The 27,998-nt window shown below is 43.4% G+C and overlaps 2 protein-coding genes across 12 annotated transcripts in view; both read right to left on the minus strand.

Annotated features, from left to right (window-relative positions):
• Positions 1–13,854, minus strand: part of CCDC138 (coiled-coil domain containing 138) — a 34,499-nt gene extending 20,645 nt beyond the window's left edge. For all 8 annotated transcript variants that reach the window (XM_074354681.1, XM_074354679.1, XM_074354680.1 and 5 more), the window contains exons 1-9: positions 13,712–13,854; positions 13,113–13,170; positions 12,441–12,561; positions 10,566–10,690; positions 9,257–9,444; positions 6,144–6,302; positions 2,896–3,015; positions 771–848; positions 556–663 (exon numbers count right to left, since the gene is read on the minus strand). In XM_074354681.1, coding sequence (XP_074210782.1) covers positions 556–663; positions 771–848; positions 2,896–3,015; positions 6,144–6,302; positions 9,257–9,444; positions 10,566–10,690; positions 12,441–12,561; positions 13,113–13,170; positions 13,712–13,804 — 1,050 coding nt within the window. In that variant the 5' untranslated portion in view covers positions 13,805–13,854. The remainder of the gene's footprint in view (positions 1–555; positions 664–770; positions 849–2,895; positions 3,016–6,143; positions 6,303–9,256; positions 9,445–10,565; positions 10,691–12,440; positions 12,562–13,112; positions 13,171–13,711) is intronic.
• Positions 13,855–15,643: 1,789 nt separating this feature from the next.
• The window catches only part of RGPD4 (RANBP2 like and GRIP domain containing 4), a 51,131-nt gene continuing 38,776 nt past the window's right edge, over positions 15,644–27,998 (minus strand). For all 4 annotated transcript variants that reach the window (XM_074354491.1, XM_074354489.1, XM_074354490.1 and 1 more), the window contains 9 exons: positions 26,661–26,831; positions 25,979–26,071; positions 25,521–25,699; positions 22,550–22,754; positions 21,277–21,378; positions 18,607–18,752; positions 17,012–17,285; positions 16,547–16,881; positions 15,644–16,153 (listed from right to left, as the gene is read on the minus strand). In XM_074354491.1, the coding sequence (XP_074210592.1) occupies positions 15,848–16,153; positions 16,547–16,881; positions 17,012–17,285; positions 18,607–18,752; positions 21,277–21,378; positions 22,550–22,754; positions 25,521–25,699; positions 25,979–26,071; positions 26,661–26,831 (1,811 nt within the window). In that variant the 3' untranslated portion in view covers positions 15,644–15,847. The remainder of the gene's footprint in view (positions 16,154–16,546; positions 16,882–17,011; positions 17,286–18,606; positions 18,753–21,276; positions 21,379–22,549; positions 22,755–25,520; positions 25,700–25,978; positions 26,072–26,660; positions 26,832–27,998) is intronic.

The following is a 27,998-nucleotide window of genomic DNA, read 5'->3' on the forward strand; positions in this document are numbered from 1 at the left end:
GCACACCACAACGCCACGGACTCAAGCTCGAAGTCAGGCAAAATTAACTCCTGGTGAATGAAATCACACCAATAACTACCACCTGCAGGGAATGAACATGAGGGAACGTCCCAGGTGTCGCCTACGCGAGGGAGGGCATTTGTCAAAGCTGATCAAACTGTACACTTAAGATCTGTGCATTAAGTTACTGTAGGTGATTTACACCTCAAAGAAAAGAAAAGTCTCAGCACAAAGAAATCCGTGAAGCGCACTCAGGGTGGCCTGCAGGCTTGAAAGAAAAGTAACGCCGAAGGTTATAGGTCCCAAAACACGACGAATAGCAAAGCCGGTAATAAGCTTAAGTTCCTGTGATTTGTCCATGTTCCTGGGCCTAAAACACTGGTGAAATATTTTGTTTTTGCAAACAAAAGCATATTTGAAATATTACAGAGACATTTCTCTGTAAAGAAATTATTATAATGAATCCTTTCACACCAAAAAGAACAAAGAGAAAAAAAAAGAACAAAGAGAAAACTACCTGGCTTTCCACTAGAGAAATTTTCAATCATATCATACCTTACAAGGTTTTGACACTGGAGCTTTTTCTTGTTTTAAACTTTTCACTTCTTGAGCAGCATGAGAATTTCCTTTCAATCTCTGTATTGTCATGAACTCATACTTCCTCTGCAACAGCACATATCCATGAGTTAAAGAAAAATTACACTAGAAGTGAGAAAATCCAAAGGCAGCCATTTTAAAATTCGCTTCTGTCACAAGAGAAGGTAACTTACCTGTAAATTATCCAAACGAGCTTGAACTCTTTTAGCCTGGGCCTCCAACTTCTTGTTTTCTTCACTTACTTCATTTAACTAAAGTAGAGGAACATTAGGTATTTCAACACAAACCTTAAGCCGATTTCACACTCAAGCTCATCTAGTCTACATACCAAGCAATGTAAGCAGCAGAGGCAGCATTCATGACTACAGGCCACAGTGAAAACCACCACTGTCCCTAAAACATTGGCAGTTTCTAAGAAAGTTTACTTCATTCTATGAAAAGAAGTAAATCTTTTTCTTCTATGCACAAGTCTCTAAACATCTTACACGTATATATTTTAATAGGAAACGTCTTTCAGAAAAAATTCAATTTTATACACACAATATCTTCCTTCCAAAAGAGCTCATCCTTTTCTCTGCAAGGTATTTAAAACAGGGACAGGGCACCTTAGTCTGGTTAGGAACTGAAATCAGTTAAGGCCAGGTTTTGGTTTGAGGAGGGTCAACCCACTGCTAATCGGCCTCCAGCCAGCATGCAGCCTACTGCGCCCACCTGAGAGCCTGGGGTGTCACTGGTCTCTCCCCACGACGGGGCTGGACATGAACTCCTGTCCCCTCAGCTTGGCAAGACTTGATGGGTAACGTTTTATTATTAACATTCATAATAAATCGATAGTAAAGCAAATTTTATGTATGCCCAGTGCAATCACAAATTACTACGTAAGTAGGTCACAGAAATAATTTACCTTTACTTAGCAATTTCAAACTACAGACCACTCTTCATGCTGGACGCTGGCAAACTGTGGCCCCTCCCTGCTTCTGGAAGTGATGTCTTAGCCGAGCACAGCCATGCCCACTCCCACGGCTGCCTTATGCTCCGAAGGCAGAGTTAAGTCACTGTGACAGAGACCACATGGCCCACAGAGCTCAAAATGCTTACTATCTGGTCCTTAGTAGAAAAAAAAATTGCTGACTCTGAGCTACACTAAACAGAGTAACCGTAAAGATGCATCTTCCACGGGGCCTGAGGGGCTTCTCTCAGGTTCTTTCAGTTTGCACACACTAGGGGACACACCCAGTTGTCAACAGGCTCAGGCACTTAAGGATGCACAGATCCACTCCAGTCCCCACACATGCCTGCAAACACGGATCATACTAACTTAAGAGGAAGTACGGGCAATAACGTGCTAAGCTTGCAACCAAAGACACCTTCTCAAAACACTGGCTGACACTGGTGGGAAACAGCAGGCATCCAGACAACAGGAAGCCAAGGTCACCCTCTAACCGCAGGAGGCGATCCATGAATCCAGGGATGCCAAAGTATTAGAGCAAGTGAGAAGCGGGTACCTGGTTATCACCGCTGAGGAGGAAGGTTCTAACAAGCAGCGACTACAGAAAATCAGAAAAAGAAACAGAGAACACATGACCAGCTCAGGAATTCCAGGAAGCCAACGATGTCTCTGAGTCTAAGCTTAGCTACCTTTCGGAATCCAGGGAGTTCCCAGCCCGACGCTTCCACTGCTCAGCTGACCAGGTGTACCCCACTTCCGCTGTCTCCTCTACACACAAACACACACAAGACCATCCTCCTGTCCCTCTTTCACATACCCTTCACCTTCACACCTTTGTCAAACACTAGCAAAGGGAAGTAAAAGAATAAGTAAAAATACAACTCACAAAAACTTGGTGCACCTTTAGTATTGACCTAAACCACACTGCTTACACACATAAAAAATCCCTGTACCTGCGACCCAGCCTGTACTCATGACATGAGCTCACGCTCCTCCAAGCAGTCCCTGCACAGAACACACTCCGAGATCAGTAGTGTGTGTAACAGCATGACAAGGGGAAGCACTCCAGCCAGAAATTAGTGCCTGGAGGCGCCCAGGTGAGCAGGTTTTCCTTCTGCTTTTGTTAATCTAGTAATTGCTCTTATATTTTTAAAAATTTCAAGTTGCCAAACATCTCAGCTAGTTAAAAATACTTTCTTTATATTTGGAAGTATTTTATAAGGCTAACAAATAAAGATAATCATGATTTTCTCCAGCCAGAATATATTCTAAGATGTTCATTATTCATTTGTTCATCTATCTAGTTCTAAGAATGTCTTACAATCTAATACAGATAAAATAGGTCTTACCTGCTTTTTTAAGCTATCATTCAATTCCTTCAGTGCATCAAAAGAGGACCTTAGCCTCTTGCTTTCTTTATTCCTTTCCTTAAGAACTTCAGTTAAGTGCTCAACTTCTGCATCGTGTTGCTAGGACAGAAAAAATACGATCTAAAAATTAGGTACAGATTCCATGTTGCTAATGCTGCTGAAAATAATTAAAAATTAGGGCTCCTTGAACCACAAGGACTTTAATCAGTGTATTTAAGCATAATGACTAATACTGCAAACAACTTATAAAAACTGTATAATCAACCAAACTAATAACAAAGCATTAAAGGCTTTCATTAAATTACCTATTAAAACGTATTACACAAATTAATTAGCAAGCAATAAGGCTATTTTCTGCTTCTGTTCAGAAAAACTCACCACAGAAACTCACTGAAAAAATTTCTATTTGACATCACGGAATGATAAAACAATGAAGGATTTCTGATCCTTTCCCAGTGTATAGTTAGTTACTCATAGCTTTGTGGATTAAAATTTAAATAAAAAAGAATTAAAATTTAAATTATCCCTGAGGAGTAGAAGAAATAGTCTATAAGTAAAACTAATTTCTTGTTCTCATAAATTAGCTAAAATTGTTTTACATCTCAAAAAACCTAAATACATAGTAAAATTTTTTGAGCCCCAAAATACTGGACTCTCCTTAATCAGTTTTATAAATTATTATAATAATAATTTATTTCCCTTATTTAAATGAGAAGCACGTGTTAGATTTAAAGTGTGAATACTTATATAACTTCTTTCACTTCTTACTTTCAAATTTATTCAGAATGTATTAAAACAAGTGAGTTTCCATAGGAAATCAAGAAACAATTCATTTCCCTCTTCCAAGTAATCATATAGGCACCATTTAAATAAAGCAGTTAATTTTATACTTAATATGAACAGCAGACAGACTCCAAAGAGAAAAAAAATCAAGACTGAAGATGGAGGTCGCTGAGAATTTAAGCACTCATTCTTTTGCCCTGTTTGAAAATCCAATCATGAGGAAAAAGTTAGCTTTCTGCAGTCTTATTACTATATTAAATGACCCCTTAAATAACTTAGGCTATGGTTACACATACTATAAATATTTAAAAATTAGATTAATATTCTCACCACACAAATTTTCCCACATCCAGAAGATATGAAAAACATATGACACCGGGGGGGGAGGGGCGGCAGACACAGCTCAGTGGCAGAGTGTGTGCTCAGCACACATAAGGTCCTAGGTTCAATCTCCCGTGCCTCCGTTTAAAAAAAAATTAAATTAAAAAAATAAAAAAACAAACAAAGTATACAACATGGGTTCCATTTCAAGGGTGGTGGGATAAGCCCACTGCACTCTACTTCTCTTTCTGATTATAACAAAAAACCGGAAAACCGTACACAAAACACAAAAAGCAACCAACTGAGGAATGTCAAAGGGAAACAAAAGCAGGGAATTGGAGACAGGAGCGAACACCTGGAGAAGCAGCCCTCCAGGGGCTGAAGTTCCTTGGGCTTCGCTTCCCTTTTCTCTGGAGTCTCGCCCCAGCAGGCCCCAGTCACGGCTAATCGGACGGAGAGAAGCTGCTTTTCAGGGCTGGGAACCCAGGAAGAGGAGCCCAACGAGCTGAAGAGCGTGCTGAAACCCGGCTTGGCCCTGAGCTGGGGAAGGGGCAGAGGCCAGGGCGCAGTTTAAAAACAGGTGCCCCCACCCACTCAGCCAGCCACCCTCCGCCTCGCGCAGGCACATCAGAGACCTGAGCATCACAAGAAGGCCGAGAACCTGAGGCTCAGGCCGCCCAGTGGGGGCCACAGCACATGCCCTGGAGCAACAGCCCTGGCTCCAGAAACGGAGCAAGAGGCTCCGGCCCACATGGCGACAGACCAACTGGGCTCAGGGCTTCAGAAATCAGTGAAGACAACCAGCGCTCTCCAGGAGACTATGACAGGGTCCAGAATCTACACAGCATCATCCATAGAAGGTCCTGAAGACAAGCCAAAGGCCACCGGACACAGAGAACCAGAAAAATGGGACCAGGTTTCAGCAGAAACGCCAGCCCTGGACGCCCTGGAGTGGGTTTGTAACTGAATTCCATGAGGTAAACACACGTGGACAGACACAAACTTTTGTTAGAAAAATGGAAATTGGACATCGTGGAACTTTAAAATAGCAGAAACAAAGCATCCTCTAGATGAACTCAACAGCAGCACGGAACGAAAGGAGAAACCAGGAGCAGAGCAGGCCCCGAAGGCCCCGCCGCGAGGACAAGGAGACGGACAGCCTCCAAACCGGAGGGCAGCCAGCACCCAGCACGAGTTGCCGGAGGCCGGGAGGAGGGGGAGCAACTGGAAGAGAAGAAACACCAGAAGGGGCATCAGCAGACATGCCCCTGATCTGGGGACAGACCCAAGGTTATAACTTCCAGACGTTTGGTGACGCTGACAGGACAGAATCAGGGAGCAGCAGGCAGACACATGCTGACACACCACTGCTAAATCCAAATGTGCACCGGCCATGCTGGCCTGACGCTCAGGGCCGGGCCACGGGGCTGACGGTGGTTGAGGGCACAACCAGGGGCACTAGGGACTCCCGTGCTGAGTACAAGACTGTGTGCACTTCTCAAAACAAACAAGGAATTCTACACTATGTAAGGCAAACACACACTGACACATGGCTTGATGTAAAACAAAGAACGATGCCAGACCAACCACGTGACATAAAAACACTGAATGTGATCGTTAGGAAACAATCAGGCAAACAGGACACACCATACTCCACAGGACTGTTGGCCAGGAGTCTTCACAGAAAAGCCGCAAAAAAGCAGAAATGGTGATGCTGACTGCTCTAGATCCAGAGAAACCGGAGATTTACACAGATTTTGTCTAGTTCATTGATCAGAGAACAAAATAGAACAAAGACCAATAAAAGACAATTGGGGGGCCAACTGGGAAAGCGAATGTAGACTGTACGTGTTTATGAAGTTAATCACTTAATTAGCATTCTTTTCCTGTGAGATACTGTTGTGGAGAGTGTCCTAACTCCCGGGCAGTCACGCTCCTCCTGGGACTGAGGAAGGACTCAGATGCTACGCTTGGACTTTTGCAACTTACCTGCAAATGGTCCAGAAAACATGTGCATGGTTGGGGGGACGGAGAACAGGGACGTGGGGGACGCTAACAACCAGAGTCCAAACTCAGGGGAAAAGGGGAAGCACCTGACTCTAAAGTCAAGGCCAGGTAGTTACCTCCTTTATAATCTGGAATCTTGTAAGAACCTCTTCTCTGACACCTTTAATTTTACTCAAGGCAGTTTCATGTTGGAAAAGCAGCTGTTCTCTTTCAACCAGGAAACGTTCTCGCTTCTGAAGCTCTTCAGCGAACTCCTGCTGTGCTGTGGTCTCACACTGCATCAAAAGGCCAGACCTCAGTGTTTTTAGAATTCACCATAGTACACATTATCTTTCCTTCTTCACCAGGCAGTGCTCAGGGCCTCCGGGCAGCCGGCGAGACCGCAACCAGCAGCAGCTGGACTAGTGCAGCAGGAGACTTGCACAGGAACTCTGTCCTGCTGCAGAATGTGTGGACCAGACCCGAGAGCACCTGGTATCCCAGCAGTCAGTCCCCCAGCCCCCAGGCCCAGCCTCACCCTCGCTCCATGCCCACTTTCCTGCCTTCCTGGCCCCCCCAACCATGGCGCCGAGCAGACCCTTGTGCTGCCAGGGCCAGCTCCTGCCCCACCACCTCCACTCCCTCCTTCCAGTCCGCACGTCCTCTGCACCTGAATGGCCGGGTCTCGCTCCACCCCAGGAAGGAGAGGGCAGAGCGGGCTCTCAGGACACCCTGCCTAGCATGGAGACTGCCCCCATCCCCAAGCTCTCACACCTCGTCTGAAATGAGGTCTCTCTGGACCCCACCACTGATCTCCCCTCACAAACTCAAGAATTCCATCTACACTCGCTGAGCCCTCTTCCCGTCCCAGTCACTTAACCACTCCTCAATTTCCTTGAATCTGGCCTCGATCTCTGTCCCCTGCAGAGTGGCTTCCCCAGGGCTAAGTCTGTGGCTCGGTCCCCCTGGGTCTCCTGGTCTCTCAGCAGCATCTCATCCTCTGCCCCTTCCTTCCGGCTTAAAGGGCCCCTCTGTCGGACCCCCTACTCCCTCGGCCATGGTGTCCATCCCCCCAGCAGGCTCGGCCTCCTCACTGCCCACCCTTCAACTACTAATGAATGTTCTTTGGGCTTCAGCCACTTTCTCTCTGTCCACACTCACTCACTTGGTTCCATCCAGCCTAGGGCTAAAACCACTGTGTCCGAGACAAGTGCCTCCAAGCTCTTTCTCCCAATCTCCAGACTCAAGTCCAAACGGCCCACTTACATCCCAGCTGCATGCTGTCAGGCAGCACAACATAAACACACCCAAAATTCAACTTAATCACCCCAACGAGACAGCACTCCACACCTGCTAAGATGGCCTGACAGTGACAAGTGTCCTCGAGGGCAGGGAGGCCGGGAGCCCCGTGCACTGCCGGTGGGGCTGGAAACACCACAGATGGCTACCGCCCGACCCAGGACTCCACTCCCAGGAGAGATGACAGCATTACGCCCACACAAAACTTCAACACGAATGTTCACAGCAGCGTTAGTCATAAAAGTCACAAAGTGGAAACAGCCCACATCCCGCCCCTGGGAGCACAGATAAGGAAAACGTGGCGCACCCGTGTGAACGTCACTCAAGGTTTGGATGCGCTGCGGCCTGGACAAACCCTGAGGACACCTGCCCGCACTCTCTCTGCACCGCCTCCGACACATCACGCCAAGTCCCAAGTAAGTTTCCCATCTACTCGCTTGTCTCTCGGCTGCCACCCCATTCCACGTAACCGCTCACTGGAGTATCCTGTCCAAGTTACCAACTTCCACACCTGCCCCCTCCACACCATCAGTCTCAGCTCACCTTCATTCAAGCCATTTCTCAGTTACCCACCACACTTCCCTACAGTGAGCATGACGCCAGGCCTCGGGGCCTCTCCCACTAGAATGTCTGTCTATAATGTGCCCCTTTGCCGGGCAGACCCTACCCTCCTTCAGCGTCTGACCTCTTGGAAACGCCTTGCCTGACCTCTCCAGCCACCCCAATTGGGTGTTCCTGCTGTAACTACACTGTGCACTTAAACTTATTAACTATATGGGACTTAATGATTCCCTTCCAATAAACTATGCATGGCAAAGACCATATATAATCTATTCACATCTATATACACAGCACTTAGCATGAATAACCATATTAACAGGTGTTCAAATATTTGCTGAATGTATGAAATCACGTAGCATAACAAGAATGTATATATTTAATAATTAACAAATAGAAGACCACAAAGTAATTTTTAAAGTCACATAAAACTACAGATTAATTAAACCAGATTAATCCACTGCATTTCATTTTTTAAATTAAATATTTATACTTCATGTGCTTGCCATGGATGAGATATATCCTTAGGATCCTTTTTTTTTTAATCCCATAAAGCATTACCGAAGACATCTTCCTAGTGCACTGTTTTTCACCCTGGCACTCCTCTGCCTGAGTTTCCACTATCTTCTTTCAGTATCAGACAGGCTGATAAATTCACAATCTGATAAATCACTCTTTTCCAAAAATCTCTCACCTCCAATTCCTCATACCTAGAATGTCCTCCCCACTGCTCTCCTCTTTAAATTCTACCTTTGGGTCAAGTGACCAAGCTAAGTCTCTCCCTGAACTTTTCCATTATTTTAGGCCAAAAAATCTTCTGAAATGCTATGGTAATTATAATCTGAATTATTTAGACAAAATGAGTTACTGATTTTTAAAAACTGTTTATTTCATCTGTATAAAAAGACTTTCAAACAGGAATTGTTCCTATATATGCTTTTGCTTCCTTCTGTAGTCCCACCTCCTGGACACTTGATGAATACACAAATTACATCCTTTAGAAACAACCACAACAAAAATCCCAGGGAAGACAGATAAAGTGATATAGACTGGATAGAGACTGAACAAGAGAACTTCCTACTTATGGGTATTTAAAACAAATGACTCTAGAAGACCTACTTCAAAAAGCACACTTTACCAGCAAATTTTACTTCTTAAGCAAGGATGGGATGGCACGGGAATAAACACAAAACACCACCAGCCACACTCCTCTCTCAGCCAGCTCTGCCCTGCTCCACAGGAGCTCTGAGGCACTGCGAGGGCTCCTGCCGACCCTGTCTGGCTGCACTGATCTAAAATAACTGAAACCAGATACCTCACACTTGTATTTTCTAAATGTTCACTGCTTACAACAAAATATTTCAGAATTCCCAATTCAGCACCGAGTGCCCACCTGCAGTTTCTGGTGGATGTGAAACAGTTCATCGTATATCTGGTTGATCTGATGAGGAAGCACACTCTGCCTGTTTGATGCCTTGGATGCCGGGGATGGGGCCTGCCTCGCAGGGGAGACACTTGCATTACTACAACAGTCAGTCCAATTTCTTGAATTTGAGGCCAAATTTGTTGGCCAGGCAAGTGCTAAGAAAATAAAACTTAAATTAACAACTTCCTTAACTTAGTTTTAAATATCCTTAGATTGAGTAATCTTCAAGAAGAATTACTTTACATATAAATTACAGTACTGTTTACCAGTTTCAAGTATTATATGCAGAAAGAATGATATAGCAAATCTTAACATTTAGAAAAGTTGGGTGAAGGCTATTCAGGAATTCTTCGTGTTCGTTTTGCAGCCTCTCTGTAAACCTGAAATTATTTTTAAAATGAGTGCATGAAAACACTCGCAGATTAATCGCCTCGGCCGAGAAATGGAAAGTTACCTCGAAACCCCCAACCACACTCCCTTCTCTTCCTTGAACCAAAATTAACTACTAACCCACAGTGTTTAGTCACTGTTTTATTTCTTTTTAATTTTTACTACTTACGTTAAAAGTTTTATCTTCCCTTTTTTAAACTTTATATAACATCTGTAATCAAATAACCATACAACTATGAAACGCTGTAATTCCTTCCATTAAATAATATGTTCTAACGACAGAATCAGGTCACAAGCCCTCCCGGCTTCACTGTTTATGGTTTGCATGCTGGCACCGGTGCAGACCGCGCACAGACGCCATGCGGACACGCGCCCGGCCCCGGAGAGCAAGTGCGTGGTGTGCAGAAGAGGCGTCCCAGGGCTCCCCGTGGGGCCAAGGGGGGCGGACGTCTCTTTCCCTGAAATCCTGACAGAGCCAGGACAGGCAACCAGGGACAGAGAGCAACTCCTTGCTCAGGGCAAGGGAAGCCAGACCTCCAGTGGTCTGGACCATCTTCCAACAGTGTTGAAGGGTAAGCCACGTCCCACCTGAACCTCAGCACTTTCTAACAAACACTGACATGAAAAAGAACTGAAGAAATTATGAAAATATTCAGTTGATTGTGAACTGACTTTGGTAAGTTTTGAGAGTGTACAAATCCTACTGGAAAATGATGGCGTTTTACTCTTCTGTGGCTCTATGACAGTGACCATCTCAGGGCTTTACAAAAATTCACTCAGAAACAGCTTACAGAGAACCATGCAGTCACCGCAGGGTGGGCCTCATGTGTTCTACTTGACAGAGTTACTATTTAAATGACTGTTCTAAAGCGAATATTTCTCTTACCCTTTTCTATTTCTTTAAACGGCTGCTCATTTACTTTGGAGGCATTAACCCTGTGGCCATTCCCAATTAACTCTTCTGTTTTCCGCTGCTTCCAATCTCGGAAAGGATCCAGTTCATCATCTAGGCTTTAAAGAAAATTCTATCACAGCCTCTGGACAGCATTTAAAGAAGACAAGATTGCCTTTCAAATAGCAGCACAACTGAGAAAAAAGTAACAAGTAAACATTTTTTAAAATGCAAAAGGAAAAATTTTACAGTACCAGTCACATGGGGGAGGGTATTGCTGCCAGGTCTAATTTCAGTAAAAGAAGTAATGTTTAAGGTCAGGACGCTGAAGTTAAATGACTGACAGGTAACAACGAGCAGAGGTGAAGCAGAACTAGAATCCCAGGCATCCTCTCCAAAAAGACCATCTCAAAGTTGCCATTTCTGGAGCAGCACTGTTCTAAAGGGATATGCTGCAAGTCACGTAAGATAATTTAAAATTTTCTGGCAGCCACATTTAAAAACATAAAGAGACGTGACATTTTAACAACATATTATATTTAAGCCCCTATATCTAAAAGGTTATCATTTTAACATACAATCACTATTAAAAAATGAGATATTTTACATCCTTTTATCCACCTTTAAAATCTAGTGTGTATTTTACAATTACAGGACATCTCAATTCAGATCAGCCGCGTTTCAAGAACTCAACAGACACCTGTGGCCTATGGCTACTGTGCTGGGCAGGTCTGTAATTCCTGGGATTGTGAAAAAACTGTCCAATGTTATAAAACTTTCATAGTCCAAAATCTTCAAATTATAACTTGGAATTTTACCCAGATCATTTATTTTAAAAATGATAAAACTATCAGTTAAACATAAGAAAATAATTTCCATGAATTCATAATTATCTTCAAGCAATTTTCACTTTCCTTCCTCTATATTCAATTCACCCCATGTCCAAATCTTCACTCCAGACCAATTATGTGACTCTCTACTGCCAAATGCAACAGCAGAAGGAACGACAACAGTGCTAAGGGCACACGTGAGTGCCTTTCTTGGTCCTGAGGGCGGTTCTAAGTGCCAAATGCTCTATGTGGATTAATTCCTTTAATCAGAGGATGAAGCAACTCAGTATCAATCACAATAATATACATATGTTTTAGGCAGTTGTTTCTTTCCCTCCATAATCATGCCAGTGCTTCATTTTGTGTTACGTACACCTCTTCAGGGTTTAACATTATTCCAAAATGTGGATCCCTCTTGACACCTAAGCATTTCCTTCTGCCACATATTTCTGACACTTAATATTCAACCAAGAACTTAATTTCACCTTAGCTTCTAGTGTTTTGACCTCCTCTTCATCACTGCTGACCCCTTCCCACCCGGCAGCATATCACACATACTTTTCAGGTACCAGCACCACAGGCTGACTTCTTCATCTCTCTCAACCACCTGAAACTCAGTGCTTACCACACCAGGAGACACACAACACAGACTGACCTGAATATTGCTGCCTAACAAACTTGTATTCATTTTTATCCTAGTACTCTTTTTTTTTCTAAAAAAAAAAAGAAAAAAAAGTACAGTCTTCATTTGGGTCCTGGATGAATAAACACACAAAAGTAATTTTTCATTTATCATACTGTGTAAATCGCTTTCCATGAAGCCGGCAAACCTCATGCTATGTTTGTGCAGCTGTTAAAGAGATTCTCAGAGACAGTCACTCGGTCTCTTCAACTACTCCCCAGGCTCCAGGCCGCTTATGCCTTCTCTCAGGGAAAGGCAAACACGCAGCGTCTTTACCTTTCCTCAGTTTTCCAGGATGCTCTGGGATTGGGGGGGCGGGGTGGAGAACAGCACCAGCAAGGACCCAGGGCATCTTACCATCTCTCAGGTCCGCGCTGGAGGGAACCACAGAGGGTTGCTGGGCCCCACGTCCTTTCACCAGAACCACATTTTAATGGTGAACCAACTTTATCTCCACATGAGTAGATATCGAAATCAACTGTTAAAGAAAACAGCAGATGTTACTCATTAAGCTCAGATACTAACAACGTCATTCTAGGTTCCTAAAGGTAAGAGAGCAAAAGTACTTAAGAGAGCTCTTATCTCTATGTCTCCCTAATGCAAACTTCTAGAAAACAAGCATCAAATCTTATATTTAAATAGTTAAATAGCACTTTGCTGCTTACAAAATACTCTTTCATCCACTCCTGCAAGGAGGCTGGGAAGCAAGTAGAGAAGATGCCTTTAACTCTAAAGTCTAGGAACCAAAGGACCAGAGATGTTAAGTGAACTTTCCCAAGCAACACAAGCAGAAAGTGAGCGGAAATACTAAAATTCAGGATCCAGCCTTCCTGCCTCATCTCCACATCCCACCACTCCTCAATCGTTCACCACGTTATTTCTTCCCTTTGAGTGTTTCGAACATTAAATGCAGGATAATCACCCACATCTGATGCAGTTTAAGAACGAATGAGCACCTCCCCAATAAGACGCTGAGAGATATGTCCTAAACACGCGTGGGTGCGGACACCTGGGGCCCCGCTGGCCTACCTGGGGTGCGGGGAGGCCGCCTCTGATGCTCTGCGCGGTCGGAACACCGACGCCCCGGCTGAAAGAGAGCGACAGTCGCAGTGATCTTAAGCTGCCCGACCCTGCCCCAGCCCCGCACAGCCATCCTGGTGCCCTCACCGCCGACCCCGACCCCGACCCCGCACAGCCAACTCCGTCCCCCCAAAGCCCACCCAAGCCCCGCATAGCCATCCTGGTCCCCTCACCGCCAACCTCGGACTCGCACAGCCGACTCCGTCCCCCTAGAGCCGAACGCCGTCCCGCCACAGCCCAACCCAACCTCATTCGCCTAACAAAGCGCCGGGTCCAAGGACAGAGGCCACCACCCCAGACCCACCGGGCCACGCGCCTGCACCTTCGGCGTGACACCGGCTCCGACACGCCGCTTTGGGCGAGGACAAAGGCGGTTCTGACCAGCACGCAAGTCACCGCCGGGAGCCCGCTCCCCGCAAGCGCACGCCACCGCCACCAGGGAGCCCGCCTCACGCCGACGCCCCTCAGCCCCGCGCCCACACGCCCCGACCCGCAGACCTGGCGACCCGCCGACCTGGCACGCACCGACAGGCAGGGCGGGGCCTCACCTCGGCGGGACAGCCGCCCCCGAGTCCGTAGCGGCTTTTGAGGCGCTCCACTACTAGGTCCTGCCCGGGCGGCTTCACGACCCTCGGCTCCATGGCCGCGGCCGCCGTCGTCTCCGCGGCAACGGCGTGCTGCGCGGCGGGGCGGGCGCAGCGGATGTGCGTCACGACGCACACACGCACTCACGCCCCGCCCCCGGCGCCGTGGGCCGTCTGTGCTCCCGGGCCCTGGCGGCGCGAAGCTGGAAGGCCCGGTGCTTTCGCTTCCTTTCTTCTTTCCTCTCCTTTCTGCGTGCCTGGCGCTGCGCGACTGCTCCGCGTCCCGCCGGGTCGGGCTGAGGCGCCGTCCTTGGAAGCCCTTGCGATCACTAGTACTGGAGAGTCGGTTTCGGTCAAAGCAGCCGTTTCCGAGCCTCTCCAGTCATCGTTCTGCACCGCGGAAATCGTGCACTCGGCGCAGGAAGCCTCTCGGGTGCAGCTGTCTTTACTTGGGATCTGCTCTGAACCCGAGACAGGGGGTCCGGGGTCCCAGCCGAGAGGCTTGTATTTCACAGGTTTCCGAGGAAGCCGGCTTTTCTCAGCAGACGTGCGCGCACACACAGACATGTGTACACACGCGTACACATGCACACACAACACATACACATACAGCTATGCGTACATATACATGTGCACACAGATACACATGGGTACACATACACATATGCGTACACACACACACACACACACACACACACACACACACACACACACACACTGCGTTTGGCCCACCGTCCTCTTTAAGGCTCAGGACCACCGGCCGCTCCTGCACGAGCCCCGTGACACCCTCCTCTCCTCTGCCCCGCGCTGAGCAGGTGCTCATTACAGGAGCCACTTTGCAGCTATTTTCCAAATCCCCAGCAGTGCCATCAAGCCCGATGTGTCACCAAACACAACGAGGTGACGTCACGGGAAGAACACAGCAGGGCAGAGGGCACCACTGGCAGCGACTAGAACCCGAAAACGCACTCTAGATTCTCTGCAGTTCTGCACTGAGCAGGCCGGTGACACCGTCCCCCGTTTCGGTCGAACTTTTGACACACGCCGTTTCCGAGTGAGTTTTTCGTGTACACCCAACTCGAAAACAGGCACCTCTTTGGGAGCTCTGGGAATTATGCAGCAGTGTGAGTTTACCGACCTAAATTATCCTCCGCACTTTGGTTAAAAGATGAACAAATAACTAGATGCACAAGTAATTAATTTTTTAAAATGTCATGGCTGTTAACAATTGTCACTTTATTTTTGCTACAAAATTCACCAGAAAAAGGTACTGCAACAATCTAGTATAAAGCAAATCTTTAACCAAAAAACATGGTATAGACCTTTTAAAAATACTCATACTTTATCACAATAACTGCAAGGAAAAATTCAAGTTCTGTCAGAACCAAGCTGCAGTTTGAGGTAGTAGAAACAGATGACAGAAAGGCTTAAAAAAATCTTTAAGTAAATAACTTGTTTAAAATGTAAAAATTAATTAAATACCTTTGAAAGGGAACAGGAAGCTAAATATCATTTTAAGGAAAGAAGGTACTCTGCTGAAAAGTTAATTCAACTACACAGGAGGTGCAGGAAGTTAAAGAAGAGCACTTTGGTTACGTTTCTACCCTCTGTGGCTCTACCATTCATAAGTGACTCTCTGCAAAAATGAGCACACCAATAGTTAAAATTACCAAATATATTCCAAGTCTAAAATAAAACTTATCCAAGTCATGGTCCCTTTATTCAAACAGTAAGTATATCCATGCAGGAAGTCCAGTATCTTAAAAGAAATTAAAATTAAATTGCATATGTCATATTCCTTCAATAGTTTGAGAAGGTCTATTGCTTTTAACAAGATTAGTATTACTCCATTTTAATACAGATGTCAGGAGTACATAAACACAAGTACACCTGAAATACACCAGTGTTTAAACTTTTATTTCACACCATGCAAGGTCAATTATAGCACATTAAAAAGTGACCACAGCTATAAGCTGCAATTTTACATTTATACATTGGAAACGTCCATTTTCAAAAGCTGAACATAATTATCATATTGTCATAACAGCTAAGCTTCAATTCAACAGTTTATACAGGTAAAATTCACTATGAAAAACAAATTTATATCTGTCCACATTCTGTGATGATAATTCTTTGACTAACAGATCCTTTAGGAGAACCAAATGATTCAATCTTTTTCACAGTATCCATGCCATCCTTAACAAACCCAAATACTACATGCTTAAAGTCCAAATTTTCTGCTTTTTTCAGTGTTATGAAAAACTGAGAATTATTGGTATCCCGGCCTCGATTGGCCATGGATAGTAAGCCAGGACCAGTATGTTTCACCTTAAAATTTTCATCTTCAAATTTATCTCCATAAATGGACCGTCCTCCAGTTCCATCGTGTTTGGTGATATCTCCCCCCTGAAAAAAAGATTTCAATTAACAGGAATCCCAAATAAAATGTTACAACAGATACAGAATTAACCACTAAAGGATAGGTCCTAAACACTCAGCTTCTTTGAGAATGTAGTTTAAAAACTAAGAAAATATCCATTTGTGAAAGAAGACAAAAATGAAAAGCTCTTTTTCCCACCCTCAATTTCTAGCAGGTTCAAGATATTAGAAATATAAATGACTTTAGGCTGAAAGTACTTGTGAGGATAGAAGTTGGGGTGGTGACAACAATTGATATGTGGAAAAGCTAAGAAGTTGTCTAAGAAAATTACAGGAAAGGAGAAAAGGAGAAACACTCAAATTTCCCAGCTGGTGTGCTGGACTCTCTAGACTCAACTGTGAGGTACAGTTCAGACTTACCTGGCAAATAAAACCTGGAATTACTCTGTGAAAAATGGAGTTCTTGAAACCAAAGCCCTTCTCTCCAGTGCACAGTGCTCTGAAGTTCTCAGCAGTTTGAGGAACAATGTTTGAAAACAATTCTATGGTTATACGTCCTAGAGGTTCATCTTCTGCACAAACATCGAAAAACACTACAGGGTTTGTCTCTTTTGACAATTCTGCTGCCAATGACACCTGTCCTTTCTGGAGTTTCAGTAAATTCTGTTGACATTCTTCAAATTTTTTCTTAAAACAATCGGCCATTTCTTTAGTTTTAAATCTCACTGCAAGCTGTTCCACTTTGGCTTCTCCATCTATTAAACAGCAACAAACAAAACAGTAAACTTAGTGTTTAAAAAAAAAGTTACAAATGGTTTTACCTGTTTGCTATAGATTTTAGAAAAATTCAAAAAACAGAAAGTAGCATTTGAGAATAGAGCTCACCAGCATAATCTGAGGCAGTCCAAACTAAAGCATTGTTAGAAACATTCAAGGGTTTCAGTTCCATGGTTTTGGTGATGACGTGGTTTGCGCACACTTTGAAGACCTGGTCTCTTCTCATGAGGACGCGGTAGTAGTTCTTCATCGTGTGCCACAGGATCTTTATGTCTCCAACGCCACGCTCCTTCCACTGACTGACCTCTCGATCCCACCTGTAAAGTTTGGCTCTCTCTTTAAATAAAATTTCTTCATCTTCTTCTCCAGATTTTACTTCTACCTGTGATAGGAGGCGAAATTATCTATGAGCTGCTGCTTATAAAATATCCCATAACAAATCCCAGAGATCCAAATTCCTTAAGATACTGACATGAACAGAATTTGAAAACAGCTAACATCCTAGGGCTACAAATACAGCTAATTTGGATCAGGAAGGAAAGTCCCAATTTGCCATTAAATATTTTCCTCTTATGCAGTTTTATTCTTCATTTTGGAAAGTCCTTTTACAGGGGAGGAGAGGTTTCAAAAATGTGTTTGTTCTTCAAGAGAAATATTATTCCCTACTGACTGAGGATGAACCTGATAAAAGTAATTTGCCTAAAACAACATTCTTGTCCAGAAAAAGAATTTACTTTTTATTGAAAGGACTGTGGCAAGTATGAGTTTTTTTTTGCCCCTAGAATTGTTACGAAAACAAACATTAAAAAAATTAACTTTTTCCCTATATGGCATACACACACACACACACACACACACACACACACACACAGTGGAACACCACCTTAGCCATAAAAAAGAATGAAATAATGTCATTTGCAGCAACATGGATGGACCTAGAGATTGTCATACTAAGTGAAGTAAGTCATAAAGAGAAATATATGATATTGCTTATATGTGGAACCTAAGAAAATGATACAAATGAACTTACTTATAAAACAGAAACAGACTCATAGAAAACAAACATGGTTACCAAAGGGGAAGGGGGGAGGGATAAATTAAATCTGGGATTAACAGATACACATTACTATATATAAAAAAGATAAACAGGACAGAGGGTGGGAAGGGATAGACTGGGATTTCAAAATTGTAGAATAGATAAACAGGATTATACTGTATAGTACAGGGAAATATATACAAGATCTTATGGTAGCTCACGGAGAAAAAAATGTGACAATGAATATATATATGTTCATGTATAACTGAAAAATTGTGCTCTACACTGGAATTTGATACATTGTAAAATGATTATAAATCAATAAAAAATGTTAAAAAAAAGATAAACAAGGGCCTACTGTATAGTGCAGCAAGCTATATTCAGTATCTTGTAATAAACTATAATGGAAAAAGATTTTAAAAAAAGACAAAGGAAAAAGAAAAAAAAATTAAGTTCTTCCCAACAATTTCATATAGAATTTACAAAGTAACATTTATATATAAACTTTAACAAAATAAACAATTTAAACTTAAAGGCTGAACTTCTAATAAAGAGCTTCCATTTGAAAAGGTCAGCATCCTGAAGGAAATGCAAACACAGTAAGCCCATGTCAGGCTGTGAACCCACAACGTGGAGTCCCTTCAAGTGCCTTGGTTTCCCCATTTACCTCGGGAAGCGACACTATGGGCTCAAAGTGGACGTCTTCATTAGGAACCACCTCTTCGTCACTGCCGTCCTCATCCTCGCCGGCCTTACTGGCTGCCTGCGCTCCGAACACGGCTGCCCCAGTATTTGCCCACTGGAAGTTTTTATCTGATAAATGAATTGGGATATTTAAACAGTGGTGTCTACTTTTATATGCTTTTAAGCCCCCCGTTCCATTAGTTTATCAAAGAACCCAATTTCCAGTGATGTGACATACTTTTAGTGAAAATGTTTCAAATCATATTATTCTGCAAGTTACACTCACGTGGGGGAACACCAAACAGCTGGAAATGTCCATGCCTGGACACACAGGCTTCGTGACACTAAACTACACAAGAACTTTCAGCAGTGAGGCAGGTTCCTAATAGAAGTCACCCCCCTGGAACTCTGAAAACCCAACTCAGCTCCAAAGGTAGTTTATTTCATAAAACAATCTGTCACATGAAAAAACTAACTTTTAAACCTAAAAATGTCCTCACAGAGGCCAAATCTGCTGCTTTCAAACTAGCCAAAGCAGACTAAACACATGTTTACAACTTTCCTCCCTCACCTTCCTCCTCAGGGAAACAGTGCTGGGGCTCAGACTTCCTGGCAGGCTTGGAAGAAGCGTGCCGACCCCACTGTCCCCAAGCAATTCGAGGCTGTCAGGGTGAAAGGACCCCATCCCCAATGGTCTTAAAGGAAAGAAACCTCTCTTCATCACCTGCTAAGGAATCACTGCCTCAGAGAACCCTACACCTGGTGCTACAAACCTGGGAGAAAGCAAAATGTCACAAATCAGTTAAAAAGCAACTCAGCATCTTGGAGAAAGAACAAAATGAGTGACTAAAACAGTATCCTTCTAAGTCAGATTTAATGGGGAGAAAAAAATCAGGAAAGAAAAGAAGGAAAAAAAAGACAAAAATTCTTAAGAGGACCTTGCAAAAGAGCGCCCTGGAACAAGATGAGCACAATCTCGGGCTGCATGGGGGCTCCTGGGGAACAGCAAGCACAGGTGCGGGCTCAGAGATGGCTGGCTCAGGAACACCCAAGCAGGAAAAGTTTAATTAACTCAAATACCCTGGTGGGGGGAGGGGGTACGGCAGAAAATCTCAAAACTCCTCTGCAGCAATGGTTCTTAACACTGGTGCATACTAGAATCACACCAAAAGCTTCTGTAAAATATGAATGCCCGGCACCAGGCCTAGAGAGCCCAATCCAATTATCAGGTGTCTTTTTTTCCTAAAAAGGCTCCCAGGAAATTCTAATATGAAGCCAAGAGTTGAAAACCACTGCTCTAGATGGAACAGGAGGGAGAATTTGTACAGTAAAAGTATAAAGACATGCATGTCAGTAACATCAACTTCACATTAACAGTTCTAGGTAACAGGACCTAGGACACTTCCACCCTGTGTCCAGGTTTAATAAAAACACTGCAAACTATGAGGGAAATACAGTAAAACAGCAGTGATAACAGGTGTTCCTTATGTTCCCTTAGATTCCGCATGAAATACCACACAACAGACAAGGAATGACTGATAGACCTATGTGTGAATAAGACTTTGGAGAAAATAGGAAAAAAGGAACAAAATAAAACAAAAATAAAACTAAGGAAATGAACAACAATGACAAAAATGAACAGATGAAGAAAAAGAAATCACCACAGAAATAATCCGTAATGGGTGCGAGAGACTCCTCTGAGCTTAAAACCAACCAAAACAGTTAAGTGTAAGATCAAACAGGTCCACACAATGCCAGAAGTAAAAAACAAACAAACAAACAAAAAAAACCAATTCTGGTGAAATTGATGATCTTAAAAAAAAAAAAAAACTAAATCCTACAAGCTCTTATCAAAGAAGGCAAGACTGAAATTCTAAATTATTAAGAAATTTACAAAAGTGTGAAATTCCCCATGAAAATGATTCCAGGGGATTTACAGTTTCAAAATGCTTTTTTGTGCTTGTTACTACAAACTCAAGTAAAGCAAGCATTCAACACACAAGAAAACTAGTAATTTAAAAGAAAGTTATGACAAAATCTGAAAATAAAAAACACAAACTAGAGCTTACTCTATAAACCAAGCATCTTGTTCAATTTAGGTGATGCTATAATCAGACAATATGAAAGACATTGTAAGAATGAGAAAATATAATAAGCCAATCAACTTGAAACAATCAAGGAAAAAGATTCTCTTCTATAAATGATACCAAAATGGACCAAAAATAGAAAAACCATTGGAAAAGATGGGAAAGCTCAACAAACATAAATCAGCACAACCATTAAAGATATAATCAAGGGTACTGGAAAAACAGAAAACTGCAGAATCATTTCCTTAAAAATGCACAAGTCTTGAAATATAAGTCAAAGTATAATTAAGAGGACAATGTACCAAAATCAAGGTTATTCCAAAACTGGAGACACGGTTCTGCATTTCAGGATGGGGAGGACTATCACCATGACTTACCATGAATTAAGAGAAAATTCTTTTATTAATAAACATCAAGAATAGTACGACAAGGGAAGCCCTTCCCTGACCCGGCACAGCTGGAGGAAGAAACGTCCACGGGAGTAACAACACGGGGACAAAGGACTAGCTCCTCCAGGTGTAGCCCGTTCTGTAACACATGGTTAAACTCTCTCCTCTTGATCTTACCTTTGGAACCAAAAGCAAAATCCCCAGAATTACTGGAAGCCAAGTCTGCAAACGACAGCCCTGTACTACTTCCAAATCCAAATGAAAGTGTTTTGCTTTCCACTGGCAAAAAGGAAAAGAGCAATTTAATATTTCATCCAATGTATGTTGAACATCAAAGCTTTACCAAGGACCCAAAGAGAATGGCGGTAGGACCTTATATACTACTGAGGGGGGGTGTGTGTGGAACATTTATAACCTGGTTATTCCTCTGAAGTTACTAAATACATCCAAGCTCTGAGCTTCTTCAGTATTAAGTGCAAGGCACTACTCTCAACAAGCAGTACACCAAAAGCATGCCGAAAGGCATTTTTAAAAAGTGAGATGTAGGTCTACACTAAGTCAGACACAGAGCTGAACAGTTTCTGCTTTATAGCCTTACATAATCTAAAGCATCTGCATGAAGACTGCTTGTGTTCCCTACTGTGAATAGTAAGAGCTTAATGTCTTTTCATCTCATCAGCAGGCGTCTGGGGGCTTGTCCTGATCCTGCGCCCGTGCAGCTGCAGGACCTCAGTCTTGCACTCTGCTTCCCTCATCTGAAAACATGTGAGGTTTTAGGTCTGAAGTCACCTTCCTCTTCTAGAATGTTAAGACTCTAAAGTGCCTATAAACATAGTTTTTGTGATTTATTCAGGACTATTACTGAAAAAAAAAAGGTAATATAGACAATGTAGACATAAAAAGCACTACAATTATAAAGACTCCAAAAATCAAGTGAAATGAAAGGGGGGGGAACATCAGGTATTAATTACTGTAAATAAATACTTAATTTAATGAAGTGGGTAGAGAAAAGGACAATTAAGTAGTATCATTAAAAAGTTGACACCTCTACTTAAGATTTCTATAACTACTTCATGTACTTAAAAACAATTTTGATATACTTGGGTGGTGATGTAATTTCGACAACAGTCAAATGCAAATACACAGACAAAGGAAACTTCCATGTAAGCAACCTTGTCGTTTACTCTTAGGCAGACTCGTGAGAGTCACAGTGGTTGGTGCTCCCTAATCACTGCAACCCAAACGACAAAAATACATGTGTGTTGTCTTTGTTGGCAAGGCAGCTAATTTTCTGATTATTATTACAAATATTTCACGTCCCTTTATACATCCAAAATTTAAGAAAGGGAGTTTCTGATCTACATGTAAAAGTCTATCTTCTCAAAATCACAGGTCCTTTATGTAGTAACACCTGCCTAGAAAGTTTTTGTAAACATCTACCACATTTTACCTTGGCCTGCAGACTCTGCATCATCTTCCTTTCTAGTAGATAAATCCACAGGTTTGTCAACAGTCCCAGAAGAAATAGGTGGCGAACTAGCGGATCTGGTGGTAAAATCAGGTTCTTGAGATTCACACACGTGTGGGACGGTCACTTCACTCCCACCTGCACACACACTCTCAGCCCTGCTAGTTGCTTCCTCACTCTGGGATTTCTGCAAAGAGAAAGTAACAAATAAGAATGCCACGAGACACTGACTGACAAAGAGGATCATACACCTTATTTTCAGAGGAACTGAGGACGCGGGGGTTTGGACAACGCGGAGTAAGCACGCTTTTCTCTCTCACCCCACCCTCACTCTTGCCCTCCCAACACCCACAGCTGGACTGGACTTAAAGCAACTCTAAGAAGCCTCTGAACTGTGGATGAAAGCAGGAGGATTAAGAATCTTAGGACCTGAGGGACAACCTGGTGGTGACAACCGTGTGGGTTTTTCCCTGTTCCCTAAATAGCTCTTAGGGAGAAACGACATAAAAAAATTGTATTAGAAATGAAGAATTCTCTTCAGTCAGTAATTTAACCTTCCACTTTAAGAAACTAGAAAAAGAACAAGCTAAACTGGAAACAATGTTCTGCAAAGGGCAAAGGATAACGAATAAACTGTGGTACATCCTCACAGCGGAGTACCAGCCAGTGACAGAAGGGTTGGCCACCAACACACGGTGACCAGGATGAATCTCAAAGGCATTATGCTGACTAAGAAAAGACACTGTCTAATGCTGCCTGTGGTGGAGGTGACAAGCACTCAGGCCTGTGTAAGAATTTACAGAAAACATAACACAACAAGTGAATTTTACCTATGTAATTTAAAAAAAAATCAGTTCAAATGAAACAAGTCGTTACTTCCTAATGTTCTGAAGCACAGGGAAAAGGTCACCTGCCCCGTTTGTGTCGAGTGACATGGGCTCCCATAGCAGCAGTATTCCTAACAGCCAAGAAGGTGGAAGCAACCCCAACGGCCATCAACAGATGAAGGATAAACAGAATGTGGTACATTCACACTATGGAGTATTACTTGGCCATAAAGGGAATGAAATACAGATATATGCTACAATGTGGCTATACCTCAAAACCTTACTAAGTGAAAGAAGCCAGACACAAAGGGCGACATATGATCTGTCTGTATGGGATGTCAGATCTGCAGAGACAGAAGAAGGCCATCAGTGGTTATGCAGGGCGAGAGGAGGCGGTGTAAATGGGGAAGGGGGTGACTGCTGGAGGTTACAGGGCTTCTTTTTGCAGATGACAACAATGTTCTAAAATTGACTGTGGTGAATATACTAAAAACCACAAGCGAATCTACTAAAAAATCACTGAGTTCTACATTTTAAAATGGGTGAACTGCATGGTATATGAATCGTATCACAATAAATGTTATCCAGAAAGTGCAGGTGAGATTACTTGGGGACGGGAGTGTCGTAATTCAGCAACTAACACATACTCCACGTGGGAGTCCACGAGTGAGACTCCTGGAGACAAATCAAGCCGCTCCTGCCTGTTCACACTGGGCCCCCAGTCCTCAGCTCCAAGCTGGCACGCAGCCAGCACCTGCAGAAGCACTTGGGCACGCTATGCAGGGAATGCACCATCCGAAGACCCTGCGTGGTCCAAGAACCAGACTGAGAGTAAAGTAGGAAGGATGCATTCTAAGAGGATGAACACCTACATCCGTTATGAAGCATATTCATATTTTAACTTTAGTGGTCTTAATTGTTTCATCTTGTGTATCAAAGGGTGCTCTCCTCCAAAATTACGATTTATTGTGGCAATTTTTTTCAACCTTTATAGCGATTTATCATATTTAATTTCTGTACCAAAGGTATTTCTGGACAGCCCCTATGACTGCAATTTAATGAACATTATGATAGTGCTACAAGATATTTCACAAAAAGATTTTAAATTATAAGAATGATGATACACCAGTCACTCAAATAAGGTATCTCAACAGCTATTAACAGTATGGTTCCCAAAACACTGACAAAAGGTACCAAGCCCTTGTGTGCCACAGGAGGAAAAGGAATAAACGATGTGCAATTCAGCCTGCACATCAGTGTGGAAATTATTTTTCAGTTTTAAGTTTTAAATTAGGTAAATTTTAAATAAATAAGCTTAACTATTTTTAAGTTCTGCACCTAAGACTGAGGCCGTGTTTAAACTGCACTGTTTCAGCCTGCGGAGCCCTGCTCTGAGTTACTGTGACTACTGCACTGCGAGAGGAGCCAATGGTGAGGGCGAGCTGCAACCCGTGTGCCCACTGGGTCCAGGGCGCAGCCAAGCGGTCTGAGACACACTGCAGGTTCAGGGCAGCATGGCCTCCGGTGGAGAACCTCAGCTAGGTCTTCCACAGACAAGGCCACCGGGTCGTTACATCAGCTACACGTGCACTACACGCAGCCACCTCAAGCCTCTGGGGCAAGGAGACACCGAATCCACGTCAGTGTGGGGCTGTCAACAGTTACTAGTCAGGGACCTTGCCTTCTAGTGTCTGTAGAACACAAATTAAGACAACAAAGTGTTGACAGCTATCAAAGTTACTACAGTTGAGCTAAGGAAGTAATCAAATCATGAAACTGTTGACAAAACAAAGTACAAAGACAGGCCAAGGGAACTACATTGCAAACGCTATTTCTTGTCCACCCTGCCCACTCCACAATAAACTAACCTGCATGAAAAACGACCTCCATCCTGTTCTTGGTGCAGGGGCAGACCCTCTAAGGGACATCTGCACCGTCCATGCCACCACCCTCTCCCCATACCCAGCATGCACGGGGGTGACAGCGTGGGCCTTTCGGGTCCTCTGTGGAGAACACAACCCCTTCTCTGGCCAGAGCTGAATGGGGGGCTCGACCCACCGCTAGCTGTTCCCCATCACTGCTGTCCTGTGGGTTCACGGCACCAACAAAGACAACTGAACTCCTACCTGAGCTTCCTGAACTTTCTGAAGCTCCGACTGGAAGTCTTCCCCGTTTCCATTGTCCTCATCAGTGTCACTGCAGGCTCCACAGAAAAATGTGGGTGGAAGTTTTAAGGTGTCTGCTTTTGCCTTCTCTTCAACTGTTGGTTTCTTTTCCCAAACAATAACACATTCTTTCTCATTACCTGAAAACCCCGTACAATGCAAGCAAAGTAAGGTTAAGATAAAAGTAGATGAAGTCCAACTCCTCCCCAACAGTGGGCCTCAGTGTCACCTGCAGACTGCAGACAGAATAACAAGACCTCAGGCACCGACGGAGCACAAGCACCCCTGGGAGCAGAATGCTAGTTTTACATACTTTAAATCACCATGCCAACGCCGGTCATTACAGAGTGACCACACTGGGAGATTCCTTTTAAATAGTTTTAAAAAAAATCAGACTTAGTCTTTTTAATGTCACATACCTGGCAGGTTTTCTTCTAGCGGTCTACATTTTTCTGAGTCATCCAGATACAGTTTTCCATTAAGTTTCTTGACAGCTGTGTCAAAATCTTCATCTTAAAGTATAATTGGTTTTATTAAATAAAAGAATTTCTCATAAGTTTCAGGAGATTTTCTAGCCAGGAATCTAGGAGTCATCTTCAACTTCATCCTTTCCCCTCCTCCCCACATCCAAATAGCAACCAATCTTGCCAATTCCACCCCCCAGTGCTCCTGTTCTTGTCTGAGCTGCCCTGTTATTTCAGCCCCTCTCCTCACCTCCATCTCCACAACCCTCTACACCTCTGCCTCACTGTTCCCCACACCTGCTCTGAGGACGTGACTTCCCTGCCTGGAACCTGCCGTGGCCCAGAGCTTCCTGCAGTCAGACCCCATCTCTGCCTCTTGGCACTTCTGCCCCTAAGACCTTAGGGAAACTAGGACTGCTGTCAGTCCCCTCAAACGCCTGCCCTGCTCATGACGGGCACCCAGGGAACGCTAATGAAGAATGCAGCCATTTCAGTGGTGACACCCACTGACTGCTCACATGCACCTGGGACAAATATTCATCTGTGGCCACAGCAAGGGGGGCCTCTAAGAGGCAGGCTTAAGACAATCTCACAAAGAGGAGTGTGAACAGGATGCTTTAAAGCACAAAAGACTTACCATCCTCCTCCTCTTCACTGACATAGTCTGGCCTGTTCTTATAGCAGAAGAAAGTGGGAGGAAGCTGCAGTTTGCTTGCAAGAGCCCTCTGCTCAGGGGTCGGGGTCAGCTCATACACCACGAGGACATCGTCATCCAAGGGAGGGTCTTCTGGCTTTTTCTTCTCTTCCGCTAAATGACAAGTCAAAGAAATTGATCAAGACAAGGTGTTAAGTATTAATGTCAATATTCTAACTGAAAATAAGTCATGGAATTCATCTCTAGGTTGAAACAGCATGCTGATAAAAACACACACTTTGATGTGGACACAGCTCATAGTAACCATGAATTAGAAGCCTGATTTAATGTCCTATCAAAAACACTTAGTGAACACAGAATCTACTGAAAAATCAAAAAACGCCCCACTTTTACTTACTGATCATTGAAAAATACAGTACTGATGGCTATAAATTAAAAAGGTACTTAAAAAGTGCTGCCATAACCATATTTGGCAAACTAAATGGTTTATCAAAATATCCCTACATTTATAACTGAGAAAAATTAAATCATAAGCAAAGATTAGTATAAATATAAAACAAATGCAAAGCCCAACACTGATGAGACCCTACAAGAAAAGGTTACAACTGCCAAGGCAGGTGGTAAGAATTCCATCTACGGGGGGAGGGAGTGGCTCAGGGGTAGAGTATGTGACTAATGTGCATGAGGTCCTGGGTTCAATCCCCAGTCCTTCCAATCAGTCAATCAACAAATAAATAAATAAGTCAAATTACCCCTGCCAAAACCACACAAAATAAAAATAAAAAACAAGAATTACATCCAGTATTCCATATTTCTAAACACGGTAATAGAAGCAATTAAATTAAACTGTTACCTTTTGGGTAAATAATCCTGTAAGAAACTAAGGTAACTCCTATTAAAACCAACAATAACAAAAACAACAAAAAGGCAAAAAATGGAGAGAAAAAGAACTCTTCATACGATATGCTCTGGTCTGTTGACTTCTGGCTAAAGGAACTGATAAGGTCAGCAAATCAAGAAGCATGTTACGTGCCAAAGGGTGCGGTCCAGATGGCAGCCCAGCCACACCTGAAGTGCGGCCAGTCCAACTGGGATGTGCTGCATTGTAACGATACACGTGGGACTGTGAAGACTTGACACCAAAAAAAAAAAAAATCTCATTGTTAAGGTTTTATCCTGAGTAGAAGTTGAAATAATATTCTGAACATAATGGGTTCAGTTGAATAGATCATTAAAATTAATTTCATCTGTTTCTCTTTTTTTCACCTGTTTCCTTTTATTTTTTGACATGACTAGAAACGTTTTGATTCCATACACAGG

Source organism: Camelus bactrianus, chromosome 28, assembly GCF_048773025.1.
Source record: "Camelus bactrianus isolate YW-2024 breed Bactrian camel chromosome 28, ASM4877302v1, whole genome shotgun sequence".
Classification (NCBI taxonomy): Eukaryota; Metazoa; Chordata; class Mammalia; order Artiodactyla; family Camelidae; genus Camelus; species Camelus bactrianus.